Genomic DNA, 26,859 nt, shown 5'->3' with positions numbered 1-26,859 from the left:
CAATGGCACATCAGCATATATAAGACTATTTAGCACTTAATGGAGTACAATGTCTTGTCCAGAGGCATGCCACAGCACCAGACCAGTCTGGGCAGGATTTAAACTCCCATGCAGATGATTTTGAGTCATGAAGCACTAAAACTACGATACTTTATATATTATTACAAGAAACTTAATTTGCAATCAGACTGTAATTTGATAATTCACCTAGTTGTGATCCTGTATAGAGTGTAAAATTACTGCTATTCACCAGTCTGATATACATATAATGACCACACCTTTGGAAAGTATCAATGCTTATTGGCTCTTTTATGTGTGAATCTGGAACTGGGGTTAGTATCTAGCATCCTACATGATATCATGGGTCAGTGTTCACTGTATCCATTTCCATGGTCAACATATTTGTTTTCAACCATGAATTAAGTTGGTGTTTCTACAAATGATGCCATTCCATCATCAAATATGGCAGCCGTTACTAAAATGAAAAAAAAAAAGTTATTTAAATCACCTTATCCCGCAAACATCTTATTGAGATTTCATGACCAAGTGCTAGGAGAGTGCTCACAGGCTCAGATGACACTCTTGTTTAAACGTGATGCAGCTTGAGCCGATGTTACCTTAAGCTCCTCAAATCCAGGGCACTACTTCATCAGAGGAGGAATATGGTTAATTGGGAATTCTTTGCCTAATTGGCTCAGATTATAAAAGGCATAGAATACTTAACACCCCATGTCCTATGTCAGTTAGATTCGACACAATAAAACGTATTTTAAGACAAAAAGATAAATATCAATCTAGAATCTTGTGTACAGAACCAGATCACCAATATTCACCAAAATCTTATTTTCATCTTATTTTTATCTCAGTTCTGTTTAAGGAAAGCATGGATCTGTTCATTCCCTCTTGAATCAATTTGTGCACCACATGCAAATGTTGTTGTTAGATAAGTCACCAACAAAATTTGTAGAAGTTATCACAGCACTAGTTTTGGAGCACTCCTGAAAAAGAACAGATTTATGAGTGACTTCATTGACTGAATTTAGGGGTGGCGCCTCTTAATTCTAAACTGAATATTTAACCGTCGTTTTAACCTTCCATTTTGTTTATTTCAAAGAATGGTTTACACTAGATAGATTCTTTTAATAAATCATTTCCTTCCCTCCAAACTTTAGTTAAATTGGATGAATGGTGAAATTTATGATAAACTGTGGTATTGGGGCTTCAAAGTCTTATGTGTGTAGATGGTCATGAATGGAGATAGTGTTCATGTGACATCCATTATTGCTGCCATGGTGGGCAATTGGAAAATCTTGTTATCACTACTCATCCTGAATGAATGGTCTCCATGGGATTTTCATGAAAACGGACTTAATGTGATATTTAGTTGGTTCTAAATGGCTGAGTTGATATCCATAATGGGTTCATCATCTTTAAAAAAAATTTTGATCACTTCTCCTCAATGTATGTTTGTGTCAACACAGGGTTTTCGCCAAAAGACTTCTTATGATATCTAGCTGGTCCAGAATGAAAATGTTGCCATTCTTGCATCCAGTATGGCCATGAAACACCCACATCAGTTTAAAAGTAGAAAGTCTTATCTTGGATTTCTGGAAAGTTTTGGTCCAGTTGAGCATCAATCCATTTTAGGACCCTTTATCTGCTAATGCTCTCAGAAATGTGTTGCTTCCATTTGTCATTTCCTTTCTTATTTTTTTATTCCATTTTTAATTCAGTTAAAAAAATATATATTCACTGAATTTGGATTATTGTTTCTGTTTTAGTCGAAGGGAGATAACTTGCTTTCATATCTTGTCTTGTTAAACGTGCCATATGCGAAAGACAACTTTGAGTTTCAGATAAAGAAAACTACAGTACATGTAAAAATATAGTTGTACAGTATTTCTCAGCAAAATATATTTCTTATATCATTGAAATGAAATGATGTCATCACATCATTGGTTTTACATCTGCCTTGACAAGCACAATGTAATGGGTTGAAAGGAGTGATAAATAGTCAACATTTGTCCCTGATTGCCATGCAAACAGGTTTTTAAGCTTGGAAATAATATGGCAGTCAGAAAATAATAGATTGCTTATTATTTTTCATTCTCAGTTATCTTCACACATTCATCATTATGCTCGCATTCATTCTGCAATCCATTTCCATTTTGCTTTCATTTCATTGGTAAAATTAACAGGAATGGTGTGTAGGGAAATTCTTACAAAATCTGCTTTAACGGAAGAGCATGATGCCACTTTTATTTTCGGGGTAGGATTTGGATTCTTCATTGACACATGAAATTGTTTCTTTTTTTAAAAAACTTTGTACATCACATTTCATCTGTAAAATTTATTCAATAAAAGTATGAGAATAAAAATTATGCAGAATGGATTACATAACATAGTTCTCAATACAACATGTCGGGAGACATGACACAAATTTTCAGTGGCAAAATTTGAAAAGAAATTAGAAATATTTATATTCCCTCCTAATGAAGTTGTCAAACCATCAAATCTTTGTTTACTTAATATCCGCTGAAACCTTCTTCATGAAACTTTTTATCATGATTTAACCTTGTATCTTTTAAAATATTGAATCAGCTCATTAGTATTTTAAGACTTTTTCCCATTTTTATTATATTTTTTGTCTATCTGTTCCTCCAATGCACATTTGTCTACTTACAACTCCACAATCATTTCATATACCTTCATGAAACTTGGTATGTATTTGTATTTTTACAAGAATTTGTTCCCATATCAGATTTGTCATTGTCAGAATAGTAATTTTAGACTATCCTACCCATTTTTGGAAAATGATTATCTACAATGGGGGGTGGGGTATTCCATCAACACTTGCTTACCAACAGATCTAGTCTCTCTCAATAAACATATACTTGGTCAAAAAATAGCCAAAACATGATCAAATTTGAAACGATGCATTGAATTAAGTTTCTTTAAATATTATTACATGCGAGAATATCTTTAAAAATTTCAGCTTGCAAAGTATTCCAATGAGGTATTTCTTTTATTACATTTGCATATTGTATTATGGGTATCATAATCCTGGAATGACAAAACAGTGTATCACTATACAGATATACTTTTTTCCATACATGTTGTTGACTAAGGGTTGTTCCAGTAAAATATACATGGAACCAAGGGAAGGCAATTTTAATGTGGGATACTCACCTGTAGAGGCAATTTAGAATTTTCTTTTTACTTTAATATGAACTCCTTCCCTGGGTACCATGTATGTTTAAATGGAACAGCCCTTAGTGCGGTTGTAATAGATGGCACTGTATTGTCAACAATGTTTGAAAAAGTTCAGATCAAACACCTTTGAGTCAGAGTTCATAACAACTTCACAAAAATCTTAGCCATTCTGAACTATTCATCAGTCTTAATTCTAAAGATGTGAATTATAAACATCCTTTAAAATTGTGTTGGTTTCATACTATTAATGTTATGTTCAATATGTTTGAAGTTATATTTAGAAATTCCTTTTATACATGAAATATTATTCAGTAATTTCTTAATAGAATTTGAGCCTTAAATAAATAAGTTGGCCTGTATAATAAGCCAGACAAGAATTGTTTGTGAATAAAAAGATAACTCATTTTCAAGATGGGATGGGCAGTACCGGTATTCAGTGATTCCGTAAAATTGTTATGAATGAACATTTATTGGTGTATACATGTTTATACAGATATGCAAAGGCAAGGAGAATAATCTCATCTGGAAGACGGTGTGTTTAATTTTCAGCTCGCAGAATTCTTCATAGTATTGTTGAGGCAACCAGTCCATTATCTCCCACATCCCCGAAAAAGGAGGACAGTTCTGAATCAGTCAAGAAAAGTAACAAAAAGTCCAAGGATACAGGTTCAAAAGAAAATATTTCCTCAAATGTGACGCCCACTGTGGAATGTCTAGATCCTCCAGAAAAGAATTCACAAGCTACAACCAGACGGAGGCACAAGCTGTACAAGGATGAAACCTACATCTCGGAGCCAATGGAATGTGGACAGTTTGTGGTAATTTAGATTGAAATATGTATTTTACTGTCAAACCCCAAAACAGTGGTAATCTGGTTAACAAATTTTTTGCTCAGATTTGCTCAGAATTTTTACTACATGTTATAAGCTAATTGTGTTTTTTGAAATTCAATGGGTGTATTTTATGATCACCACAAAACACGAACTATGGTACCAGACTGAATCCTTATCTTGAAGAAGTTATTGATGCCTTCCAGAATCAGTAAAATGGCTTAGTGATTAAGACTCAGATTGCGTTTGATTATATGGCTCTGTATGAGGAGGGGGGTACTCTTACATTGATAGATTGCTGTTATTTCAAACATGTGTGGAACATTGTAAACCTTTCCAGATGGGATAGTTTATATTCTGGCAGAAGCAGTATGCTGACAGATTTGGACTAAGTGCTTAAAATTTAATTATTTTGGTATACATTGTTTCCATTAAAAATTTGTTTGCATTTTTAGTCATTTGTGTAAAATATGTAAATACACTGCTTAAAAATACTCCAATCAAATACATTGCTTATCAAAGCAAATACATTGCTTATCAAAGCAAATACATTACTTATCAAAGCAAGTACATATCAAAGCAAATACATTACTTATCAATGCAAATACATTACTTATCAGAGCAAATACATTGCTTATGAAAGCAAATACATTACTTATCAAAGCAAATACATTGCTTATGAAAGCAAATACATTACTTATCAAAGCAAGTACATTACTTATCAAAGCAAATACATTGCTTATCAAAGCAAATACATTACTTATCAAAGCAAGTACATATCAAAGCAAATACATTTCTTATCCTAGCAAATACATTACTTATCAATGCAAATACATTGCTTATGAAAGCAAATACATTACTTATCAAAGCAAATACATTGCTTATGAAAGCAAATACATTACTTATCAAAGCAAGTACATTACTTATCAATGCAAATACATTACTAGCTTCTCGTGGGTTGGTGGTTCTTGTCGGGGTTTTCCCGGGTTCTTCCTCCACCATTAATACTGGCCGCCATGCATAGCCTATCGTGTGCTGAAAAATGGCGTTAAATCCCACAACAACAACAACAATACATTACTTATCAAAAGCAAGCACATTACAAAGCAAATACTTTACTTATCAATGCAAATACATTCCTTATCAAAGCAAATACATTACTTATCAATGCAAATACATTACTTATCAATGCAAATACATTACAATGCAAATACATTCCTTATCAAAAGCAAGCACATTACAAAGCAAATACTTTACTTATCAATGCAAATACATTCCTTATCAAAGCAAATACATTACTTATCAATGCAAATACATTACAATGCAAATACATTACTTATCAATGCAAATACATTACTTACGAAAGCAAGTACATTACTTATCAAAGCAAATACATTACTTATCAAAGCAAAAAATTACTTATCAAAGCAAGTACATTACTTATCAATGCAAATACATTACTTATCAAAGCAAATACATTGCTTATCAAAGCAAATATATTTCTTATGAATGCAAATACATTACTTATCAATGCAAATATATTGCTTATCAAAACAAGTACATTACTTATCAATGCAAATACATTACTTATCAAAACAAGTACATTACTTATCAATGCAAATACATTACTTACGAAAGCAAGTACATTACTTATCAATGCAAATACATTACTTATCAATGCAAATACATTACTTACGAAAGCAAATACATTACTTATCAATGCAAATACATTGCTTATCAAAGCAAATACATTACTTATCAATGCAAGTACATTACTTATCAATGCAAATACATTACTTATCAAATCAAGTACATTAAATATCAAAGCAAATATACATTGCTTATCAATGCAACAACATTTCTTTTCAAAGCAAGTACATTACTTATTAAAGCAAGTACATTACTTATTAAAGCAAATACATTTCTTGTCAATGCAAATACATTACTTATGAAGGCAAGTACATTACTTATCAAAGCAAATATATTTCTTATCAAAGCAAATACATTTCTTATGAATGCAAATACATTTCTTATCAAAGCAAATATATTTCTTATCAAAGCAAATACATATCAAAGCAAATACATTACTTATCAATGCAAATACATTGCTTATCAAAACAAGTACATTACTTATCAAAGCAAATACATCACTTATCAATGCAAATACATTACTTATCAAAGCAAGTACATTTCTTATCAAAGCAAGTACATTTCTTATCAAAGCAAGTACATTTCTTATCAAAGCAAGTACATTACTTATCAAAGCAAATACATTACTTATCAAAGCAAATACATTTCTTATCAAAGCAAGTACATTACATATCAAAGCAAATACATTACTTATCAATGCAAATACATTGCTTATCAAAACAAGTACATTACTAATCAATGCAAATACATTACTTATCAAAGCATGTACATTACAAAGCAAATACATTACTAATCAAAGCACGTACATTACTTATCAATGCAAATACATTGCTTATCAGTGCAAATACATTTCTTGTCAAAGTAAGTACATTACTTATCAAAGCAAATACATTGCTTATTAATGCAAATGCATTTCTTATCAAAGCAAGTACATTACTTATCAAAGCAAGTACATTACTTAACAAAGCAAATACATTGCTTATCAGTGCAAATACATTTCTTGTCAAAGTAAGTACATTACTTATCAAAGCAAATACATTGCTTATTAATGCAAATGCATTTCTTATCAAAGCAAATACATTACTTATCAAAGCAAGTACATTACTTAACAAAGCAAATACATTGCTTATCAGTGCAAATACATTTCTTGTCAAAGTAAGTACATTACTTATCAAAGCAAATACATTGCTTATTAATGCAAATGCATTTCTTATCAAAGCAAGTACATTACTTATCAAAGCAAATACATTGCTTATTAATGCAAATACATTACTTATCAAAGCAAATACATTGCTTATCAGTGCAAATACATTTCTTGTCAAGTAAGTACATTACTTATCAAAAGCAAGTACATTACTTACACTGGTCAACAGTGAAATCATTACTGACTTGAAAAGGCCCTAATCTGTAGTATTTTGGTGTGCCGAACACGAATATAACCGTGAAAAATTTGTATTGGCTCTCGTTTTGAAGATATTCATATACCTCATTTTCTATGTTTCACTGTGTAAATTTCTCCAGTAGGACTGCAGCAACATCCGGAATAATGATGTAACATTGCATAATACCATCATGCTCACATCATCCACAGTTGATTGCATCATTTTCTGATGCAATGCAATACTAATGCCATGCGGCTGCTGAAGTAAGTTGACGTCAGCAGTGTACTATACATGTGTAGGCCTATTATACTAATGCCAGGCGGCTGCTGAAGCTGACGTAAGCAGTGTACTATATAAAGCCCAATCAGATAGGTTCAGCATTTAAAATATTTTAGACGTTGTGCGAGACAGTTCAAGCTACTGTTACATAAAACTTATTATTTTATCCATTTACGTACAATAAAGAACAGTAATGCCTCGAAAGTGTGTTAATACCGCGGACAATTTTTGCTATATTTGTGGGGAAGTGACATTTGCCAACCAGAAGAAAAGTATCAATTCTCAAGTGAAGAAGGCATATCATCTTTACTTCGGATGCAAGGTTGGTGACCAAGACAAGCCTTGGGCTCCGCATATATGCTGTGCTACATGTACAACACAGCTTTCACAGTGGTTGAATTGCAAAAGGTCATCAATGCCGTTTGCAGTCCCAATGGTGTGGAGAGAGCCAAGCAACCACCTAAATGACTGTTACTTCTGCTTGGTTCCTCCTCTTTCCGGCGGAATAACGAAGCGAAAGAAGTCGAGAATAGTCTACCCAAACATTCCGTCTGCATTGAGACCAGTTCCACATGGTGAGGGACTTCCTATTCCAGAACCTCCAGCAGAATATTCTCTTGATTCATCTGACGAAGACAAAGGTGAGTCGACCTGTTCTTCTCCTGGTCCATCAGCATGCAGTGATCCAGATTTTCACTGTGGTGCATCATCAACCCCACACAGAATAACACAGGAAGAACTAAATGACCTGATTCGTGATTTGGACTTATCAAAGAACAAGGCAGAATTGCTAGGATCAAGACTCCAACAATGGAATCTTCTAGAAGAAGATGTCACAATTACTGCATATCGAAAGCGCCACCAGCAATTGGAGCCTTTCTTCAGAAAGGAAAGTAATCTGATATTCTGTTCCGATATTGAGGGCCTCATGAATGCTTTAAAAATCACTCATGACCCACAAGAATGGAGACTATTTGTGGACTCTTCGAAACTGAGTCTCAAGGCTGTGCTTTTGCACAATGGAAACATTCTTCCATCTATTCCAGTAGCGTATGCTGTCCACATGAAAGAGACATACGATAACTTAAGGCAGCTACTGAATTCCATTGAGTATAACAAGTACAGCTGGCACCTCTGTGGTGATTTGAAGGTAGTTGCCCTTTTAATGGGACTGCAGCAAGGATATACAAAATACATGTGTTTCTTATGCGAGTGGGATAGCCGAGCAAGGGAAATGCACTACATGAGGAAGGAATGGACTCACAGGCAGAATGTAGCCATTGGAGAGAAGAATATCCAACACCCAGCTCTGGTTGAGGCTCAGAAAATCTTGCTACCACCCCTTCACATCAAACTAGGTTTGATGAAGAACTTCGTGAAAGCCATTGACCGGACTTTGCCAGCATTCCGATACCTGCATGAAAAATTCCCTCGACTCAGCGAAGCAAAGATTAAAGAGGGAGTTTTTGTGGGTCCTCAGATTCGAGAGCTTTTCAAAGATGACCGGTTCAACAACTTGCTGGAAGGTGACGCGAAACAAGCATGGAATGCTTTTCGCCTAGTTTCTACAAACTTCCTCGGAAATGTTAGGGCAGAAAACTATAAGGAACTAGTAGAAGACATGTTGATGAAGTATAAGAAACTTGGCTGCAATATGTCTCTAAAGATTCACTTCCTTCATTCCCATTTGGATTTCTTTCCTAGCAACTGTGGTATTGTTAGTGATGAACACGGCGAACGTTTTCATCAAGATATCGCAACAATGGAACAAAGATACCAGGGAAAATGGTCCACTACAATGCTGGCTGACTACTGCTGGACACTCCTCAGAGATGCTCCCGAACAGCTGTACAAGAGACAGGCGAAGAAATCTAAGATGTAGTCAATGACTTGATTTTTTATAGGTAGGCTATTACAGTTGACCTTTTACTATTGGAATGCATTTCGTTATGTAAACATTAATTTCTTGCAGATTACAAAAAAACTAGAGCCAATTTTGCAATTTGACTGTCATATTCGTGTTCAGCACATAAAAATTGATAAGAATTGACTAATTTTATTTCAGTAACATGACTTTTGTAAAAATTTGTTGTCCAGTGTTATCAAAGCAAATACATTACTTATCAGTGCAGATACATTTCTTATCAAAGCAAGTGCATTACTTATCAAAGCAAATACATTGCTTATTAATGCAAATACATTTTTTATCAAAGTAAGTACATTACTTTTCAAAGCAAATACATTGCTTATTAATGCAAATACATTTCTTATCAAAGTAAGTACATTACTTTTCAAAGCAAATACATTACTTATCAAAGCAAATGCATTTCTTATCAAAGCAAATACATTACTTATCAAAGCAAATACATTGCTTATCAAAGCAAATACATTACTTATCAAAGCAAGTACATATCAAAGCAAATACATTACTTTTCAAAGCAAATACATTACTTATCAAAGCAAATGCATTTCTTATCAAAGCAAATACATTACTTATCAAAGCAAATACATTGCTTATCAAAGCAAATACATTACTTATCAAAGCAAGTACATATCAAAGCAAATACATTACTTATCAATGCAAATATGTTACTTATCAAAACACGTACATTATTTATCAAAGCAAGTACATTCCTTATCAAAGCAAATACATTGCTGATTAAAGCAAATACATTTTTTATCAAAGTAAGTACATTACTTTTCAAAGTAAATACATTGCTTATTAATGCAAATACATTTCTTATCAAAGTAAGTACATTACTTTTCAAAGCAAATACATTGCTTATCAATGCAAATATATTACTTATCAAAACACGTACATTATTTATCAAAGCAAGTGCATTACTTATCAAAGCAAATACATTGCTTATTAATGCAAATACATTTTTTATCAAAGTAAGTACATTACTTTTCAAAGCAAATACATTGCTTATTAATGCAAATACATTTCTTATCAAAGTAAGTACATTACTTTTCAAAGCAAATACATTACTTATCAAAGCAAATACATTACTTATCAAAGCAAGTACATATCAAAGCAAATACATTACTTATCAAAGCAAATACATTACTTATCAAAGCAAATACATTGCTTATCAAAGCAAATACATTACTTATCAATGCAAATATATTACTAATCAAAACACGTACATTATTTATCAAAGCAAGTACATTCCTTATCAAAGCAAATACATTGCTGATTAAAGCAAATACATTTCTTATCAAAGCAAGTACATTACTTATCAAAGCAAATACATCACTTATCAATGCAAATACATTACTTATCAAAGCAAATACATTACTTATCAAAGCAAAAACATTACTTATCAAAGCAAATACATTACTTATCAAAGCAAATACATTACTTATCAAAACAAGTACATTACTAATCAATGCAAATACATTACTTATCAAAGCAAATACATTACTTATCAAAGCAAGTACATTACTTATCAAAGCAAGTACATTACTTAACAAAGCAAGTACATTACTTAACAAAGCAAATACATTGCTTATCAAAGCAAGTACATTACAAAGCAAATACATTACTAATCAAAGCACGTACATTACTTATCAAAGCAAGTACATTACTTAACAAAGCAAGTACATTACTTAACAAAGCAAGTACATTACTTAACAAAGCAAATACATTGCTTATCAGTGCAAATACATTTCTTGTCAAAGTAAGTACATTACTTATCAGTGCAGATACATTTCTTATTAAAGCAAGTGCATTACTTATCAAAGCAAATACATTGCTTATTAATGCAAATGCATTTCTTATCAAAGCAAGTACATTACTTAACAAAGCAAATACATTGCTTATTAATGCAAATGCATTACTTATCAAAGCAAATACATTACTTATCAGTGCAGATACATTTCTTATCAAAGCAAGTGCATTACTTATCAAAGCAAATACATTGCTTATTAATGCAAATGCATTTCTTATCAAAGCAAGTACATTACTTAACAAAGCAAATACATTGCTTATTAATGCAAATGCATTACTTATCAAAGCAAATACATTACTTATCAGTGCAGATACATTTCTTATTAAAGCAAGTGCATTACTTATCAAAGCAAATACATTACTTATCAAAGCAAGTACATTGCTTAACAAAGCAAATACATTACTTATCAAAGCATGTACATTACAAAGAAAATACATTACTTATCAAAGCAAATACATTACTTATCAAAGCAAGTACATTGCTTAACAAAGCAAATACATTACTTATCAGTGCAGATACATTTCTTATCAAAGCAAGTACATTGCTTAACAAAGCAAATACATTGCTTATCAAAGCAAGTACATTACTTATCAAAAGCAAGTACATTACTTATCAGTGCAGATACATTTCTTATCAAAGCAAGTGCATTACTTATCAAAGCAAATACATTGCTTATTAATGCAAATGCATTTCTTATCAAAGCAAGTACATTACTTATCAAAGCAAATACATTACTTATCAATGCAAATACATTTCTTATCAAAGCAAATACATTGCTTATCAAAACAAATACTTATCAATGCAAATATATTTCTTATCATAGCAAATACATTACTTATCAAAGCAAGTACACTGATTATCAGTGCAAATACACTGATTATCAATACAAATACAATGAATATCAATCCAGATACACTGATTATCAATCCAAATACACTGATTATCAATACAAATACAATGAATATCAATCCAAATACACTGATTATCAATCCAAATACACTGATTATCCATGCAAATACACTGATTATCAATGCAAATACACTGATTATCAATACAAATACAATGAATATCAAGCCAGATACACTGATTATCAATCCAAATACACTGATTATCAATACAAATACTATGAATATCAATCCAAGTACACTGGTTATCAATACAGATACAATGAAGACCAATCCAAATACACTGATTATCGATACAAATACAATGAATATCAATCCAAATACATTGATTATCAATCCAGATATACTGATTATCCAAGCAAACATCCAGATTATCAATGCAAATACACTGATAAAAATGCAAGTACACTGATTATTAAAAATGCAAATACACTGATTATCTAAAGCTCTATTGCCAGGTTTTTATCTCACGGATGTTAATTTGCACAATATCTACTTCTCTTTGAAGCTATCAACCTTTAACCTTGCCATCATTAAAAGCTATCAATATTTAACTTTGCCATCATTGAAAGCTATCAACCTTTAACCTTGCCATCATTGAAAACTACCAACCTTTAACCTTGCCATCATTGAAAATTATCAACCTTTAACCTTGCCATCATTGTATAAGTTATTTTTTAACTGCACAATCCTATTTGCCATTCGTTGAAAGGCAAACATCTAACATCAATCATTGATTTTAATTCAGATAAGGTCTTCATCTCCTCAGATTTCTTTATATGTCTCAGATGGACATGTCTTGTCAGCATATTATATTCACATGCACACAGTATTTACTGTCAAATAACAGTCATATCACATAATATTTTGATAGTTTTATTTTTAATTTTTATATGACTTAATATGCTTACAGTTATTTAAAAGACAATGTTCTTTATACTGATTAATTTTTTGATAAAATAATTTCAATCCATTATACTGATTTCTGTTTACCTATGTCAGATTTCCCTGGTATAGTTAAATAACAAATTATCTTTGGTTGAACGTCTTTTCTCTATTAAGCCTCAAAACAAGGTCAGAAATTGTGGATTTTTTGTGTGGTTTGATTGTGGTCATGCATGATTGCCCAGAAGTTTTAATACACACTAGACCATGTAATGAATGTGATATTGAAATACACATGAATATACAGTAGAGTAACTTTTGTTGATATCATGATAAAAATGACAATTGATACAGTGCGACTCTGCTGTAATGCACCCTGCAATAATGCAAATTCGGATGTAACACAGTTGTGGCATGGCTCCTGAAATGTCATATATTCATTCCCACATGAAACATTTGTTTTCAAAGTACATGAAATAGTGTAAAAAATGTATTATCATTTTGGGGAATAGAGTGTGTATGAATTCGAATATAATACAACCATGGCATGGTTCCTGAAATTTTAAATACTTGTACATGTATTTTTATCATACCTGGAAAAAACTTTTTTTTAAGTACGAGAAATAGTGTGTAAAATGTTTACTATCATTTTGGGGAAGAGCTTGTGTACGAACTTGAATATAATAAGATCATGGTGTGGCTTCTGAAATTTAACAATTTCACCAGGTTCTTGAAGTGTTATGCCAAAAAAACATTATAGGAAATATTACTTATTACTGATCCATGAGTAAAGCCAGCAAGTCGTCTTTGTAATTGTCATCAGTTAATTCTTTATACAGTTGTTGCACAAAAAATAGCCGACGTGTGTTTCTTCTTTAACTGCAAACACAACCAAGCAGCAAACAATGCGGTGGTTGATAAAAGATTCTCACAATTTAACAAACATGAAAAAACGAAAGTTGCCAAATGTTTGCTGGGCTTGGTGGTGTTATTAGATTCAATCAGTTGACCAGTAAATAATGTTCACTTTATTAGCTAGAACTTGAAAGGGTATGAAATTGTACATGCGTTCAGCTTAAAATCATTATAAAAGTATTTTCACATGTTTCTTTCGATAGTCACAAAACCTGAAGTAAAAGTTATATGCATGCTGAAAGCATGTGTTGTTGGTTAATTATTCTTGCTGTAGTCGTTCAAATAAATAGGCGTACAAGTGTTCATTATTGGGAATTTACAATGGATAACAGTACAAGGAAACATGTGAGAAAATTTTAGCAGTATGAAATTTGTACAGACACCGTTCATAGACCCTAGAACATAATGAACTGTACATGTGCTTCATCTTTCTTAACCTAATTTTGCTGTTAATTTTTCCCATGGAATTCAGACACATAATGATCTGAGACAAAATGACTTAATAATTTAAATATGTATGCAATTTTTGCAATGGAATTACATATGGATTAGCTACATGCCATGACAGTACGATATCAGAAGGTAAGTAAATGGTGCTAATACTCTGTTCATGCTATATATTAGACGTTGAATTCAAACTCAATGATCCGTGACAAAATTATTGATCATTTTAAATCTGTGTGCAGTTTTTCAATGGAATTACATGCATTATGGATGAATTGCATGCCATGACAGCACGTTAGTAAATGGTGTTGATGCCCTATTCATGATATACATTAGACATGAAAAAAGTAAAATACTGTTAAAGCCCACATTAATTCAACCCCATTATTATCGCAATCCAATTTTTTTAACCCCAATTATCGCATTAGAGTGGGGTCCCACTGTACTGCAATGCCATGCTTACAGATTAACTTTGTCTCACTTATATGAGAATTACACTATTACAATGGAACATTATACAAGATACACAGATCATCATTTTGGTGTATCAATATAACATGCAACCTGCCTTTAATGTGGGTACAGATATAATCTTGGTATATCATGGGGTATGGGGTGGAGTTTGTTTGTTTAGGGTTTTTTGAGTTTTTTTAATTGAAAAAGTTGGCTAGTGCCTGGAAATTTTGAATGAAAATTATGAAATTCACAATGTTTAAAAGAGAGTATTTCTTTTCTTTTGTCCTTTTAAAAAAAATAAAAAAATAAAAACACTATCAATAACAATGTATAATGAAAAATATTGCTCAATGAAAATGTTAATGCCATAAAGTCACAACATGTCTTGAAAAGTGAACAATTTAATTAGAAGAAAAGCAAAGAAATACCAATTAAATAAGTCCTGTCAAGTGAAATTCGAGTTTCAGTTTTATCCTTTAATTTGGTTTCAGTATAATCTTTTCTATTGTGATTTATATATTTAAACATGAAAAATGACAATTGACCTTTACCATGCGAGTGATGCCAGCAAGAGTTTCTGTGAGAATCTAAGTATCATCTGTGTTTCGATCTGTGGAAAGTCACTGTACTTACAGAGGAATGATGAAGGGTTCTGCATACATGCCAACCATTATGCTTTTTTTCACAAAATTATGTCTCACGCATAAATGTATTTGGATTAAGTGTTTTTGGTATATCCCCCTCCAAAAAATTTAGTAGTTTGTTTTCTCATTTTTAATAACATCCCATTAATGCCACAGACCTTGTTCTAGAAAAGATGGCTTCTTTGTAACTATGACATAAGAGTATGCTTGTCCATAGACTTTCATACACTTTCCTAACAGTATTATGTTCTGTTTATAGCAGCTGCCCTATTTCCAAGAAACATGCTGGTTTCTAATAAACTTTTGACCTCGGATTCTATTTATAGCAGCTGTATGGTTTTGTTGGGAGAGAACAGACTGGTTTTCTAACTTTTAGTCTTTGCTTGCAGATCCTTTGTTCTAATTAATATATGTTATAGAACCAGTCTGTAGGTATTTGGCATTAAAAGTCAAATCAGGTTTATTCTAGTCGATGTGTGCGTTAGAGCAAAAATGTTTTCAGATAATTTCACAGATGGATTAGAAAAAGACGAAAAACATGAATTACACAATACAGTGTACCTTTCTAGGGCACCTTCATGCCCCATTGCAGACTGTGTGGAAAGGATTTTAATATTGGTCATTGTGGTAAAACAAAGAATCCTTGAATTAGTTCGTTTTACTAACTCCAATACTAAGGTAACTTCTTTTTTCACAGCAGAACTAAATTGTGGACACAAATTTTATAAATGCAGAGGCGGTATGTACCGAGTTCTTAATAGAACGCAGACTACCCCTAGCAGTAGAAGACTACATTGATCCTTTGTTCAAACAGATGTTTCCTGATTCCAAAATTGCAGAAAATACGCATGTGCAAGAAAAAAATCATCTAATATTGTTAGGTGTTTAACAGAAGAGTACAGTGGTCCCCCTTTTGAAATACCACTTACCCAATGACTAAGAGCGCCCTTGCCCATCACCAAGATAGTATTTTACTGCATTTCCCCCAAAATACTGTAATCAAACAGTATTATTTAAACAGCTCTGCAGAAGCCATGAAAATTGGGCTGTTTAGTATTGCAACAGACAGGAGTAGTGATTATGATGACAAAAAGTTGTACCCAGTCTTGTGTAAGAGACTTTGACAACAAAAAGGGTAAAGTCAGAGTGCTTTTCTTTCATTACCAGAATTAACAGTAGCTTCCACTGGAGAAAACAATTTTTTATTTGCTTGATAATGCTTTGAATAAACATAAGTTGGCAGAACTATATGGGTTTTCCAGCTGATACTGCATCAGTGATGACTGGAATTCTCCATCTTTGTACATATCAGGTTGTCTCTATCATATGATACACCATGCTGCAGGAAAAGCTGTTGTTAAATTAGAAGCAGAACTCCTGAAGTATCAAGCTGACATTCTGCCTGACAATTTACTTCATGAGGACAGAGTTGAGTTTTTTCATCTTATTTCCCAGCTAAAAGACCCAATGACTGGAAGATATAAATTTCCTCTTCTTTGTCAAGTTATGAAAGGAATATTGGTTCCTTAACATTCTAATGCTTACTGTGAGAGATAGTTCAGTATTGTTAACAAAAATAAAAACTGAATTCAGATCCAGGCTTTATAACCAGTACTAAGCTCTACTGGTTTGCAAAACATTCAGAGTCTTAGCTGGTACAAAGTGTTTTGAAATGCAATATGAGAGTCTATTGCTTTTTAAAGCTCAAAGTGTTATATATGAAAACTTGAAGCAGTAAATTGATGCTAATAGTCCAGAGGGATAAATAAATCATTTTGTACATATGCTCATTGAATTTGTATCATGTTATATGTGGATTGCTCTTGTTCTGCTTGGATTATTCTTTTTGTTCACTTGGATTACACTTTTTCCTTGCCTGAGGTTGGCATGCATGGTTCTGCTTCCTTTCTTTTGTCTCAGGATAAGCCCTGCTGTTTCCAGGAGTGGTCTAAAGACTGTTTTACCACGCATCTTGAAGACAGATTTTGGTCAAAAGTTCATATCTTTTAAAACCTGCTTAATATTTTGTAGAGATGTTGGATTATTATTAAAACAGCTCTTTTGGGATTAAATTTTGTGGCCAGCTTTTAGAGGGGTCTGTATAGGGAAGTTTTGATATAGAAGTTGACATTACAATGTTGCCCCTTCTAATAAGACACCACTTCTGCACTAAAAATCTGGCCATTATAAAAGGGGTGTCCTCTCTTTAGGGGGACAATGCAGTAAAATACTATCTTGGTGATGGGCAAGGGTGCTCTTAGTTATTGGGTGCGTGGTATCTCAAAAGGGGACCACTGTACTCAAGTTTACTAGTAACTTTTCATAATACGCAGTCACTTAGAAAAAGAAAGTTCAGAATCTGTTAATGCATATAAATAATTTTGTCATTTTAACATTTCAGAAATCTCAAGATAATGAAGTACACAAGGTGGAAACACGGAGAACAAGAGGTCGCAAAGGCAAAGTTACTGACATCTAAAATAGTATCACACCTGTGGTGAAGATAGATACATCATGACAACTCAGTTCGATGTTCCTAAATTATCTGTTATGAAAAACAGGCAAGATGTGCATCCCAGTGCCTTCATGGAGTGAAGTTGATATCCTCTGGAAATTTTCATTTTATTCTACATGATCACTTGACTTGGAATCTTTCTTGATTTCATCTTTGCTGATTATGGACTTAGCTGGCTTGCTAGTCAAAAACCACTGAAAGTACATCATAGTATAGCACTAAAAACTGCTGAAAATATATTTACGAATAAAGCATAAAATTTACTGGAGGAGATTTGATATAACATTGATTGCTATAGATTTAAATGATTATAACTAATGCTAAGAAGACGAAGAGCATGATTACAAAAGGGCATTTCACATAGATTAGATATTTTTTATGTATTTTGTTTTTTTTTGTGTAACACTTCTTATTAAACTTATATTTTAATATTTTTCACACAAGGCAATACAGTCTCAAACATTGCCATGTCATCAGTGTCTATACTGCTTCATAAATAAATTTCCCATGACAACCCAAGCTTCAACTGACACACAAAGTCAGTCAAGTGCATCAGTTTCCTGACATTACATAGTTCTTCCCACTGCAGATAATTCAAAGCCAGAGTAAGATACTGTGTAACTTGTTAAGTAAACTCTGCATATCCCATTTAAGATACTGCAGGTAAATCTAGAGTTTGTTTTTGTCTTGTTCAGCTATATGTCACATGTTTGACCTTTCTCTACATAGCTCTTATTGAAAATATAATGCATACCATTGCTATAACAATAGGAATAAATGTGACCAATTTACTTTTTTAAAAGGGGTCTGAGATGGCTGACAAGTCTAATGTGCTCACCTTTACAGACCACTGTCATCTCACCTCTGTCTGTGTGGGTTCAAGTCTCAGGCTCAGACATTTTGGGTATGTGAGAAAGCTTGCCTGTAGCTTCCCATTGGTTCTTCATCCACTAGTATACTGGCCAACACGTATAGCCTATCGTGCTGAAAAATGGTGTTAAACCCACAAAACCACAAACTTTTTTAAATAAAGAGTCTAATTAGGTTCACCACTGATAACTGTATGCTTAATGTATTCAAAGAGAAATATACAGATAAATGTATTTGTTGCTGCACAATTCGCACAGATGCTGTTGTAGACAACAGCCTATCTTACACTGCCATCTCACCTGTCTTCATGGGTTCGAGTCTCGGATTCAGCCAATGTGGGTATGTGAGAAAGCTTGCCAGTAGCTTCTCGTGGGTTGGTGGTTCTTTCCGGGGTTTTCCTGGGTTCTTCCTCCACCATTAATACTGGCCGCCATCTATAGCCTATCGTCTGCTGAAAAAATGGCATTAAACCCTACAACAACAACAACAACAACATGTAATTACAAATGTATTCTAGCCCCAAAATGTATAGCACTTGGACCAAATTACAATTTCTATTGAAAGCTATATGTATTTTGAGTTACATATGAAAGCCGAATACAGCTTTTTGAACTTATAGATTGGGAACAAGGCTAGTTAACTATCTTTTTCGGGCATGCTCAATCTTTAGCCAGCAATTTTTATCTGCTTATATACATCATATGGTGTTTCTTCAAAAAACCTCTTATCCAGCCCATGCCCTGGAAGAAGATGCACAATAACTGATCTTTTTGAAAGATGATGTAAAGCTATTAATGAAATCAGTCAAAATAATTGTCATTTGTATGAACTAAATGCTATTTCTCCATTTTGTTCTGTTGATCTTAATTTTAATTTTCAAAGTTTAATATAATATATGTACAGCATCATGACTGACACAATTAGAATACATCAGATCTTTCAGAATCTTAGAACTGCCATTAACTTGTACTATCATTTTGAGGTAGTTTACATTATAAAATGTATGCAAAATTGGGCTACTAGTAAGTTGCACTAGAATACAGATACAAAGTTGTCAAGTTATTGCATCTTTCTCTTTGATACAGTTTATGGGTTCATGCTAAAAGTCAAACTGTCTTTTGTTTGTTATGCCAGAAATATAAGAGGACCATTCTTGCTATGACCTTATTCATTAAAGAAATGCCAGATGATATGTATACCTTGGCTTCAAAAAAGCTCACTAACTGTCCTGGCACTAAATCTGCCTGGTAACAACTTGAATAAGGTTAGTCCAGAAGCTACAGTGTTACCTTTTTTGTTTTGGAAAATGCCATCGTGGATGGAACGGCAGCAATTGGAAAGATTGATTGACTTGGTGTGCCAGGTGGAAGCCTAAGTAATTATAGGAAATGTATGTATGATGCAATGTCCTTCGTTGATGGTATCATCATTGGAATGTTCAAGGTTTTATTGGCATATCTCTGTATAGCATTTGTCCCAGTGCCTGGCTAATAACTATTTTATCCAAGGTATGTGGGTATTATACTTTCATATCTGTGATTAGTAATTCTTAATACCCGTAGTAAATAAATGCCAGTAATATAGAATAAGCAGAAAAGCTTCTATGAAAATATATACTCATTATATCTTAATATTTGTGTACAATTTACATTTCTTCACAATAATGTCAATCTGTTTAAAATCAGAACAGCACTATGCTATATAAAGATCTGACAGCGACTGCATAGGGGTCATGTGCTGGTGACCTATGAATTAGCCAATGGAAATGCAGCCATCAGAAATTGGAAAGTGAATCAAATCATTTGGCACACATTGATGCTCTTTAGCCATACCGCTCATCCTCCCAAATGCTAAGATATAAGACTTCATCTGATTGGCTGATAAAATTAGCAAATATTGTAATAACAATGGTCACCAAAACATGGCCCCTAAGCAGTTGCTGTCAGATCTTCACTTAGAACACTGATTTTAATAAGATTGAAATAATGTATGCCTATAAAGTTACAATTATTCATCACACACAATGGTAATAAACTACTGAAGAGTTGGAATAAATATTTCCCCTTATTGTGAATTCCTATAAGTATTTAGTCTTTCTTTTTTTTAAAAAAGCTGATTCAACTAGTGTCTTTGGACTGTCTGTGATATAAGAATGTGTATTAGTGTTTCGCCAGTTTTGCTGTTAACTCAATAGGAGCAAATACAGTATTACTGTAACATTGCAATATTACTATAATAATGCAATATTACTATAATAATGCAATATTACTATAATAATGCTTTACATTGCAATAAAAGAGATTTAACTTTTTTGTTAGGACTGGGATTTATTCATAACATATATCAATAGATGTGTTTTCCTTTTTTACTTTTTTTTGTTGTGAAAGTTTTATATTAGTCCAAGTTAAAAAGGTACAAGACAGCTTATGCAAGAGTCTGTACTCTTGAAACTCTTGAACACAAGTTTTAAACACAGAAATGTATTACTCAACCTTTTCTTTCAAACTTTCTTGTCTTTATATCTTCACTTAATTGTAATTTCTGAATAGTAAGAGTTTTTGTTGTCATTAGCGTTTTCTGCTGTAATTTGGTAGACTGTTATTGGAAAGAAAGATTCCTACTTACGTTAAAGTCTAACATTTCAATAACCTTGGATAGAGTCTGAGAGAATTTTAATTTTTAAATAATAATTCTTAACAAATTCGTGGGTAATTATATTGTCTTGTTTGCAAAGCACAGGTAAGTGAAAGGTATCACTATTGTTTGATGGGGTAAAGCAATGGTAGTAATGCTGTTATGTTAAAGCGTTCAGTATCATGTACCATATACACTCACTTATAAGATGAGCCCGACTGCAAATACCTAGACCTGTCATTGTATAATGTGCCAGCAGATCTGGGTCTTTGCAGGTTTTTTTAAAGAGTAATCAGTAAAACAAACAACACAGACTCTAATCTGAAGGTTCCTTATGCTATAGCAGATTAGGATCTATGTTGTTTGCAGTTTGACTCTACTTGTGTGCAAGCATATACAGAAGTAATTGTAGAAAAATTTGGGAGAGACAGAGTGTACCACAAATCTCTTGTGTTCCAACAACTATGAGATTTTTACATGTTGTATTTTAGTAGTTTTGTATAAGTGCTTAGATATCTTTTTTGTTGTAGTTTCTTCAAGAAATCAAACGTTCATTATGCAGATACTTTTTAGTAGTAAATGGCCACAGTGACCTTTTTTCTTTAAATGCATTTCCTATCTCAATATGTCAAGAGTACATCCACTACCTTGCTAATCCAACCCTTCAAAAGGTAAAAGAGCTGTTCACCATATCCTTTGATTTGTTTTCAGTAACAGACAGGGTTAAATGATCATGTGCCTGCCAAAACGGAAGTAAGATGGTAGTGGTTTCCCCTTAAAGAGATCGGCAGCTATTAACATTAGTCAACTACTGCATCTTTTTATGCCTGATTAACATGCTCTTACAAGAGGCACTTCAAATACCTTCCACTGTGAGCCCTTTCATGAGGTTGGATGATTCTTCTGAGTTTTCTGCAAGGAAATAAACTCCATTTTCTTTCTAAATCATCATTGTAGATGAATATTTTGCACTTCAGGTATCGAGCTTCATTCTATAATAAGCTAATTAATGCCATCATAAATGACTGTCATGTGGTCAATAGTATTTGCAAATTGTTTTCCCACAGTGAAATTGGGAATGTAGAGTAGTTCAAATACAAATATAAAAAAATAAAATAATGGAGGCAACCTCTTTGACCAGGGATGCATCCTGTGTGGTGACAATTTGCAAAGAGAAACATAATTTCAAGAACTTCTTTGTTGTTTTCTATTTTAATCCCAATACTTAATTTCTGTAAACTAAATACTTAATTTCTTTCTAATACATGACACTGATGTAAGAAATACTGTATTTTTGGATACATTTATACATGCTGGACAAATCCAAAGGGAATGATTGTTTCCTTACAATTGTATGCATAAATCAGACAGTGGGAGTTTCTAAAGAGAAACAGTATTTGGCTTCAATAATACTTCAACTGAAACTCATGCAGGTGTATATACTTGAAATGATCAGTTCATAGATGTATGCCTCAGCCATGTTTAGAAATAAAGGATCATGGGTAAAGAACAATCACCAGCTATCCAGTTTAGTTGTTCTTTAAATGATAATGGAAAGAAAGGTCTTTAGTCAGTGATATTTGAGTATCTATGACAATGATAAGATCACTCTATTAGCCTTGTGGTTAGAGCGTCCGCCTAGGATGCAGAAGGTTGTGGGTTCAAACCCTGTCCAAGACATACCAAAGAGTTATAAAAATCGTACTAACAGCTGCCTCTCTTGATGCTCAGTATTAAGAGGTTATAGAACCGGTCAGCCTGGTGTCATGATAATGTAATTAGGTGCGACATAAGCCCCACAGACATTACTATAAACTGCCACACTGTAGGCATTGTAGTGATATGACTGAAAAATTGATAAAGTTATGTAAAAATCCAAAACATACACACAACTATGATATACTGCAGAGCAGAAACAGGGCACCGTGTGTTTGATTATAACAGCAAATCTCTCCACCCCAACAACTTAAATTTCTTCTGTTCCAGTCAACAGTACATAGCAGCCTGTATATATCTGAATAATTGAAATTGATGTTAGCATGAGGGTTAATCTATGTGACAATAACATTCAGGTTATAAACTTACTTCAGCAATGCCCTTGTTTGGTAAATGAGTGTCGATTAAACAGGCATTGCTGGTCTTAACTTAACTGACATAAAATTTAAATGAGAAAAGTTTTTTAGATAACCACATTGTTTAGTGCTTGGATGTTTCTGCCATTAGTCTGAGCAATCCTCTGTTGAATATTGCTTACGCTGGGTTAAGCAGTGATTATGCACAGGATGTATTGGGGACAAATGCTTAGAAGACTTGATGAGTTTATTGTTGATGTTCAGTAATAATGAGAATACCAATTATCAGCTGTTTAAGGAGCTAAGAACTTTAAAAAATAAGCAAGAAACTGATATTTAGTCTTCAATACATCTTGACAAATTATTAAGTAGACTCGTTAGTTTTGGCAATATAACTTTGCAGTACTTAACCAAATTCAGGAATTCAACATAAAATGATACAAAGTGCGTTATTTGAATTTGTATTGTAACAAATCCTGTTAAAGTGGGATTTCACTGTACACGTATGTACGTACGTACCTACCTACATCCTCATCTTAGTCCACAGCTTTTCGTTGTAAACTATATGAATTAAATGATCATTATTTCCAAATAATGAGATAATTTCTGTAAAAGATAGATCCAAAATGATTATTGGCATCCATATTTCTCTCTGGCATTTATCTTAATCCTAATGCCTGCTTCACTGTAAGCCAACACAGTGCTTGATTGATATCACCTGTTATGTGTCTGCATTTTCCAACTAAAGGTTTTAAGAAAGAGATCAAGATCAAAATGTGAGGTGTGTAAGATAATAACAAGACGGACACCAGCTTAGGTCAATGACAAAGGCTAATAAGGAATAAAAAAATGTCAATGCTGTCGGTACGGACGCTGACACTGCCTCAGCTGTCAGCTTTTGATGACCGGATCACTACAGGCAGAAAGATCCATCAATCTTTGATATCACTGGCCTAACACAGAGTTACAGCCCTGCCACTGCTCACTGTGCCACAACCAGAGCATAACACCACAGCACAGACTACTATTCTAGTCCTGGACACTTCATCACCACATCCATTACCCAGTCCCTGCTATGGCGATTATTCCCTTAATAGCCAGTACTGAACTTCAACAGCATATGTCAGCTGACCCAGATGAAGTTCATTCCAGCTTCATCATAGTCTTGCTCTTTACCACTGGTTTGGTGATCTATCTTCCCTCTATGCCCCATCCTGCATACAGACAGCAACCAGCACCTAGTTCTGTCGCAGATGCCCAACATAACTATCAGCAGATTTGGTGACACATTCTCCCACAGTATCCAGTACTCAACCCATGAAAGCATTACGGGCTGGCAACGGATGCACATAACACCTGTGACAAACACTCAATGCCTGAAGATCACTGTGTCCCATCATAGACAATTTTCTCATGAGTGCTTGGAGAGAAAAAATCCTGAGCCATGGTCTCATTTAACACACCTTTCCACCAAAAGAAGGTCGCTATGACCTTTATTTCATTTCAAAACTTGGAGATGGGCTCAACATGAAAGGCTTAGCTAGCTTTTTGTTGGTTGGTATTTTATGGCATATCAACACTGAAGGTTATATGATGCTGAGACCAGTAGAGGAAATTGCATTGACGAAGGACATGCCATGGTAATCAGTCTGGGCTGATCTGTTTTTGAATACTGAACAAACAACATTCAGGTCACAATTAACCACTGAACCACTGTGGTTAATGCTGTAAATATGTTCAAATGTAAATAATGTACAGATAAGTGTATTGTTGTGTACATATACATGTGAGACTGCTTCAGACTATAAAGTCACAAAGATGTGGAGTTTTTGCCAAAATGAAAAAGCCTCCAGTAACATAGTGCATCACATGTAGTCATCACAGGATTTTAACATTTTAAAAGTGATTGATATATTTTATGGAAAAAATGTCCAACCAAGTCAGTCTTCACAGAACACTTTCAGAACTTTTTACTTTGCTATAGAAAGATTTAGTAACTAAAAATTATTTTCAGTCTTTTCTACTCTCCTAGAATGTGGTCTAAATGTATTTTTTTTAAATTGTAAATATCATAGCATCCATGAAAATGTACTTGGACTGCTTTTCATAAAATTTTAGTAAGAGTTTGGAATACCCTCCAGAACCCATTTGTGAGAAAAATATCTTTCTGTGCACCTACTTCATTTGGCAAGTTGGCTACATATTTTATTGTTACTTTTTGTTCATTCTTATGCGTACATCATGTAAACTTGTACAGACTGCATAAATTGATCAAGGAAAAATAAAATTCTAATATCATGTTCTTTCTTTTATTCATTTTTTGGTACAAAGAGTGAGAAATCAATGTACTGGGAATACTAATGCCTTGAAGGTTTTAAGTCATACTAATTTATGTTGTTGTTGTGGGGTTTAACGCCATTTTTCAGCACACGATAGGCTATGCATGGCGGCCTGTATTAATGGTGGAGGAAGAACCCAGGAAAGCCCCAGGAAGAACTACTGACACACGAGAAGCTACTGGCAAGCTTTCTCACATACATACCTACATTGGCTGAATCCTAGACTCGAACCCACGCAGACAGAGGTGAGATGGCAGTGATCCATAACAGAGAGCGCATTAGACCACTTGGGGCCCCACTAATTTATGTTAGATAAGATGGAAGAGATTATCTGTTACTAATCTTGATCTCTTTCGAAGATTTACATTAAGCTTTAGGTTAATGTTTTTCAGTTCCTCCAAATTCTTAACCCTTTTATAGCCAAAATATAGATAAAGAAATAGACAATTTTATTTTCCTTGAAATACGTAATTTTTTTAATAAATATTGTAAACTTTTAATTAACTTTTTGGATTAAACTGTTAATCCACTATTTCCATCAATAGATATTACATTTCAGAATTATCAAGATCATTTGGCGTTAATGAAAAGCTTGGCAACTTAAGGAAGCTGTCATTAATATCTATGACAAAGTGAGATGAACAGGATGGACTGATAAAGTAATTTATGTAAAATCTATATTGTTTCGATACTTGCTGACAAATTGTTCCAACATATTTTGCACAGTTGGTATCATAACACAGATTATTTGCTATTTAAGATGTATTTTCATTAATGAAAAAACTGAACATCTGTGTCTATTACATATAGGTAATGAACCACAAGTAGATGCTGTCACTATGAATTAAACAAGCAGGGAGATCTTCAAGATTACTAGTTCATTTGTAAAGCAAGTGTAGGCCTGTTTCAGTGAAGCAAGATAATACTCTAATACTTTTATTACAGGATAATTGCAAATGATCCCTATATTTGTTGATAATCCTACCTATATTTGACAAACTAGCATGATCCTTGACAAGGAAAGGAATGATATTGCTATCCTTGTCCTTGATTTTACTTTTCAGTAGGGGGCCCCGAGTGGTCTAAAGCACT

General features: G+C 33.3%; 1 protein-coding gene across 3 annotated transcripts in view; it reads left to right on the top strand.

Annotated features, from left to right (window-relative positions):
• The window catches only part of LOC149781935 (uncharacterized), a 127,436-nt gene extending 101,708 nt beyond the window's left edge, over positions 1-25,728 (top strand). For all 3 annotated transcript variants that reach the window (XM_089936137.1, XM_089936136.1, XM_089936135.1), the window contains exons 32-33: positions 3,763-4,031; positions 17,739-25,728. In XM_089936137.1, the coding sequence (XP_089792263.1) occupies positions 3,763-4,031; positions 17,739-17,816 (347 nt within the window). In that variant the 3' untranslated portion in view covers positions 17,817-25,728. The remainder of the gene's footprint in view (positions 1-3,762; positions 4,032-17,738) is intronic.
• Positions 25,729-26,859: the final 1,131 nt, after the last annotated feature.

Source organism: Sinohyriopsis cumingii, chromosome 15, assembly GCF_028554795.1.
Source record: "Sinohyriopsis cumingii isolate HCF-2022 chromosome 15, ASM2855479v2, whole genome shotgun sequence".
Lineage (NCBI taxonomy): Eukaryota > Metazoa > Mollusca > Bivalvia > Unionida > Unionidae > Sinohyriopsis > Sinohyriopsis cumingii.
This window is presented reverse-complemented; position numbering and strand designations above follow the sequence as displayed.